At 44.0% G+C, this 5,860-nt stretch overlaps 1 protein-coding gene across 4 annotated transcripts in view; it reads right to left on the bottom strand.

Moving 5' to 3' along the window:
• Positions 1-15: 15 nt before the first annotated feature.
• HOXC6 (homeobox C6) overlaps positions 16-5,860 on the bottom strand; it is an 18,943-nt gene continuing 13,098 nt past the window's right edge. Inside the window, exons 1-3 of one of the 4 annotated variants that reach the window (XM_035308953.1) lie at positions 4,377-5,854; positions 1,680-1,888; positions 213-526 (exon numbers count right to left, since the gene is read on the bottom strand). In XM_035308953.1, the coding sequence (XP_035164844.1) occupies positions 213-526; positions 1,680-1,833 (468 nt within the window). In that variant the 5' untranslated portion in view covers positions 1,834-1,888; positions 4,377-5,854. Of the gene's footprint in view, positions 527-1,679; positions 2,080-4,376; positions 5,855-5,860 lie in introns of those variants that run through there. The other 3 variants (XM_035308950.1, XM_035308952.1, XM_035308951.1) reach the window with 3 other exon arrangements.

Raw genomic sequence — 5,860 nt, 5'->3', positions numbered from 1 at the left:
TTTTTTTTTTTTTTAATAATTCCCCCCATTATTCTTCTTTTATAAGAATAATTTTTCTTTTTCTTTTTCTTTTTTTTTCTTTTTTCTTTTTTTTTTTTTTAACCATAGCCAAACATTGTGCCAGTGATAAATAGGGGGGGGGGTTATTATTTTTTGGGGGGGTGGGGTGGAATCGGAGGGGGGGTGGGGGGGGCTGTGGGGGGCGTCCCTTTTCACTCCTTCTGCTTCTCCTCCTCTGTCTCTTCTCGCTTCTCCTCCTTGGCCAAGCTATCGGCGGCGGCTGCGGCTGCCCCACCGCCCGCCCCGGAGAGGGTCGAGCTCAAGTTGCTCTCCTTTTTCCACTTCATCCGCCGGTTCTGGAACCAGATTTTGATCTGCCGCTCCGTCAGGCAGAGCGCGTTGGCGATCTCGATGCGCCGCCGCCGCGTCAGGTAGCGGTTGAAGTGAAATTCCTTCTCCAGCTCCAGCGTCTGGTAACGGGAATAAATCTGGCGGCCCCGCCGGCGGTCGGCCCCGTAGCCCACTCCTAGGGGAGCCGAGACAAAACAGACTAAAAATCGTGAGCGCGGGGGGCGAGCGCCCGCGCCCCTCCGCCCTCGCGCAGCCCCGCGCCGCCCCACGCCCCCCCCCCGCCGCCCCCTCCCCGGCACCCCCCCATTTTCCTCCTTTTTCATCCCCCCTTGGCACGTTTTCCCTCGGGATGCTGCCTTTTTTTTTTTTTTTTTTTTAATCTCTTTTGTATTTTTTTTCCTTTATTTTTAAATTATTTTTTAGTTATTTTTTTCCCTTTCCACTTATCATTCCCTTGTCACTCATCTTTCCCTTTTCACTTATCTTTCCCTCTTCACTTATTTTTTCCCTCTTCACTTATTTTTTCTCTTTTCACTTATTTATCCCTTTTCACTTATGTTTTCCTTTTTCACTTATGGTTTCATTTTTTACTTTTTTTTCAATTTTTTACTTATTTTTTATTTTTTACTTATTTTTCTTTTTTACTTTTTACTTATATTTCTTTTACTTCTTTTCCTTTCTACTTCTTATTTTTATACTTTTTTTTTCTTTTTACTTATTTTCCCTTTTTGCTTATTCCCCTTCTTACTTATTTCCCTTTCCACTTATTTCCCCTTTTTCATTTATTTCCCTTTTCACTCATTTCCCCCTTTTTATTTATATCCCTTTATTTATTTCCCCTTTATTTATTTATTTTTCCCTTATCTTTTTTTTGCCCTTTTTACTATTCATTATTCATTTTTAACCCCCCCCCCCCTCCCTCCACCATTTCTCTCCTTTTCCAGCCAATTTGGGGTTGCTTGGGGGGGGGGGAACCGGGGGGGGGGCAAAGTGCCCCTCGTCCTGCGGGGAGCACAACCGCACTTTCCGCCCCCATCATTAAAACTTATTTTACCCCAGTAATATTTTGTGCTTAACTCCCGAGCAGAGCTCGCTGCACTTTATTATAGATATTTTACACTCTCGAAGTCTTTTAATTAGAAAGAGCATAACAAGCCATATTTGCTTGCAACAACTTAACAAATAAAAGGCCTGTAGCTGCAACTGTGAAGGAGCTATATTATTGTTTTTATGGGGCCATAAAAAGTCGCTCAGCCTGTTCTGCTAGGGAGAAGGTCGTAAAGATGGTTCAGTTTATTTAATTTATATCTCCGAGCTGTAAAACTTACCACTGTGGGAGTTCATACGCTGCATCCATGGGTATATTTGAATGCTAGTTTTTTGTTCTTGCGAAGTGTTCCTGTTTTGGTCACTGGTAAAATCCTGTGCGATTGATGTCTGTGTATTATGTCCCATAGAATTTTGCCTGCAGCTAGAAAGCATGTCTTTTTCTTGGTAAAAAGCATTAGATCCATAGTCATAAGGTCCTCGGCTGGAGCTAAACACAACATTATCTTGCGGTGAATAAAAAGGAGAAGAATAAATCCGGTTTTGAGCAACGGCTGCTCCATAAGTAGAAAAATGCCTGACAGGGTCATAGGCAGTTGAATTGAGGGCTACGTTGGGAAGCACCTCTTGGCCACTGGTTAGATGGCAGGATAAAGATGGGTTTGTAAAATAGGAATTCATATCGTCCTCTATACCTGGCTGTGTGATTTCTTTAATATTTATTTCTGTCTCCAGTTTGTAGTCTGAACTAGATTGTTATAGGGAAGGCTCTGCTCCAGGACAGACAAAATGACAAAGTCAGCTGACCCGGGGGGAGCCAATGGGGAGGCGGGTGTCAAAAAGGGAAAAATTGCTTTTGCTTCTGTTGATTCCCTAGTTGAAACTAAGTGTGCATTGAAAGTAAGTCCTGCACCCCCAAAACCCCCAAAGCAGCCCCGGGGAGCCCGGGGGGGGGGCCGGGGGGTGGCGGCGCTCCCGGAGCCATCGCTGGGTCCTGCCCCGGAGGCAGCTGCGGCCAAGTGGGAGCTGGCGCAAATTTCCCAACCCAGCCTCAACTTTTCTCCCCCCACACCCCCCTTTTTCTGCCCCATGGACACTGGGGTTTGGAGGCACCGTGTGTTGTGTTGTGTTTGTTTTTTTCCCTTTTTGATTTTTTTAAAGAAATGTTTGCTTAATATCTTGTAATAAAATAGCTCAGAATTCACAGTAATAAATCTCAGATGTCCACAGAATATTAAGCCATAAATTATCCCGATTTTTTTTTTTTTTTTGTCTTGTTCTCATGTAGCATTGGTCAATATTATGGAATCAAATGGTTGTGTTCCTGATGAGAAAATATTACATAAAGAGAGGGGGAAAACATGGCGACTTCTGAATTGATAACGTGTTTCAGAGCATTCCTAAAGTATGTCTTTGGGAGGGGAAAAAAAGAAAAGACAGACAAGAAACACACAACATTGCGAACTCAGGTTAGCCTGGAAGTTAGGTTTCTCCTCTAGTGCAGTTTGACATTTCTCTTCTGCACGTTCCCCTGCTAATTTTCAACGTGTGGCAATGCTAGAGGATATTTACATTTTCAACAGCAACTACAACAACAACAACAAAAAAGAGCACTTCTATCCGTAATTGAGAGCAATTGGGAGCCTGGGCTGGGGACGCAACCTCGTGTTTATGTTTGCAGAAATTTATAGTTTCAGATATTTACAACTGATTGGGAAACTTCTATTGCAAATATTTAGTTAGATGAAAGAGGGGATTATATTACATCTTCTCTGGGTAGATTGCACCTAGAACTAATTGAAATGAAGACAGCTAATCTAATTTTAATTTCAATCTAGAGCCATAAATTGCCCCTTAAATGTAAAACATACCTGCTGATCTGTAAATATTGCGAGGTATCTTTATCATTCTGGTGGCTTCCTATTTAAAAATTCAATTATGGCGGGGAAACCCTGGCCTCCTCTCTCTCTCTCTCTCTTTTTTTTTTTTTTTTAACCTCCTTCGTGTCCACATTTTTATTTTAAATGTAAGGTTGCGTGGGGCTGCTGAGAGGAGGGTTTCTAGGTGCACACTCAAATTCGAAACTGAGAGCATTTGTTTGTCCTGCTCTCAATCAATGGACTTAATTCCTTTTAGCGATGTATCTCTAAAAGATTTTAGCTGACAAAGAAGGGTTGGGGGGGGCTGTATATTTTTTCCCCAGCTATAACAGGAACCCGGATGCCAACGGATTTTATGCTCTTTTTCCTCTGTGTAACAAAGCAAAGTAATCAATGGTAGCAATAAAACCATAAACGAGACTACAACTGAAAAAAAAAAGCTCGTGTATTCATCTTCTATAACGTTAAGGCTTCCCCTGAGTGTCACTAGGGGAAAAAATAAAGTTTCTAACCAAAAGAAGGAGATAGCTGCAAGTATGCACCATGTTATTTAGCACATGTACCTTGTTAGGGAGCGCAGTCTGACTTTACCTTAGGCTGCCCAACTTGTAGCCAGCCTAGTACAGATATAAGACTCATGGACATGGGGAAGATTTACAGGCGTTTTCCCCCAAAAAGCGAACTTCAGTTTGCTTTCGTTCCCCTCCTCTTCCTTTCCCCTTTCCCCCAGCCCTCTGGCAGAGCCTACCCGGGAATTTATGGAATCCAACAAACTGGAGAAAATAGAGAAAGTAGCAAAGAAATGCAATTACAGAGGGCTTTTTCCGCCTTCTGCTGACATGCTAACCCACCCCTCCAACCCCCCCAAGCCAGAGGCACTCTCAGCTGGACATATCTGGAGAGCCAGGGCTGTGCTGCAAATATTGTTAGCCATGGGCACATCCCTGAACCCAGTCCTTTCAGGGCATGGTTACTTTGGAAACCAACGCTAACCCTGAAAGCTGCTTCCAGATATTAAATTGTTGCAGGGTCCAACAAATGGACTGGCCGGATAGATGGATGAATGAGGGCTTTGCAGTTATTGGCGTGTTGTCTTACCTTATGTATTGCTTACAGCCCAATGTAATTTGGCGAGTAAATTAAAAGTAGCTCCAGCTTTATGGGTTGGACCTTTGCTAGGGCAGATTCACGTGGGGAGTTTCACCTATGGAAGGGCATTTATAATGACGCCATCCTTGCCAAAGTTTGGAGGAAAGTCTGGTGCTGGAAGGACACCCTCTGGGCTGCTTTTTTAAATTATTATTATTCTTTTATTTGCTTTTTGATTTTGCTTCTCCCCCACTTTTTTTTTTTTTTTTTTTTTGTATAGGTGCTCGGGGGCTGTTGTATCCGAGACCTGTGTGATAACCGTGTGACTAGGAGTCGAGAAAGTTAAGTGTTTTATTACTTCTCTAAACAGAGGGCAAGTCTTAAAAGTCTGGTCGATTTATAGTGAACAGAAACCAGCTGCCGTAAAGAAACTTAAAATAGAATCCTCTCCCCACGTTAAAAATCAGGTTTCTGGGTAGAAAAGAGAGACACAGAGAGGAGAGGGTAGGAAGAAAAAAAAATGCACAGCCACCCCAAAAAGCTTCTGCAAATACAAATGAGGCATCATTAAAGTATGTTTTGCTCACTGCAATTCCTCAGTCTCACGTTTTGAATGCACTGGATATTTTTTTCCCATTGATATTTTCTAGCAGTTTGGGGATTTCTCGAAAGTATTTCATCAAGATATGTCACTACCAAAAAGGTATTTATTTTTTCCCCCATGAAAACATGTACAGGGAATATGTGGGGCGCTTTCTGGTTAAATTGGTCTGCAAACAATTATGTAAACTCATCAGCAGAAGCAAGAACAGATGTTTTATTAAAAGTGCTACACAGCAGTAGAAATATGTACAAGTCTTCGAGTAGCTCTTTAATAGGAGTTGCTCTTTGTTCCCAGAAAAGAAAAGCGCCCATAGAAATCTGAAATAACATTCACCACTCATAAGCCATATTCCCCCCTTTTTTTCCCCCTTCTCCCCACTCTGATGTTCACACAGAGAGGGCGAGAGGGAAGGGAGAGGGACGGGGGGGGCGGGGGGGGGGGGGGGAGAAAGAAAAAATATGTGTCGGGAGATTTCCTCCCCCCTCCCAGCTATAATTAGCGAATTGATGAACTGATTTAGAAAAAGGCTTCAAAAAAATGCAAGCCCAACACATGTGTTTTCTATCCCTCAGTAATTACTGAAAGGAAACAAATCCAAATCGGTGTCCCCCCCTCCCTCCTTAAACAGCCTACAGCCTTAATAAACCGCTACTGTCAGGCTCGCATTCTGCGCAGCCCTGCGAGCCGCGGGTTGTTTGTTTGAAGAGGGGCTGGGTGGGATTTGCTGTTTTGTTCCAGCCACGTTGACCACTTGGGTCCGAGCCCGGCCCGGGGAGCAGCCGCCCCCCCCCCCCCCCCCCCCCTTCCGCGGCCATGCCATGCCCGGAGACCGGGATACACCGGGGGCACCGAGCCCCAACGTGCCCCCCCCCCCTTTCCGGAGCAAAAA

Source organism: Oxyura jamaicensis, chromosome 33, assembly GCF_011077185.1.
Source record: "Oxyura jamaicensis isolate SHBP4307 breed ruddy duck chromosome 33, BPBGC_Ojam_1.0, whole genome shotgun sequence".
NCBI classification, from domain to species: Eukaryota; Metazoa; Chordata; class Aves; order Anseriformes; family Anatidae; genus Oxyura; species Oxyura jamaicensis.
Note: the sequence above shows the minus strand (reverse complement) of the source record. Positions and strands in the feature narration are given on the sequence as shown.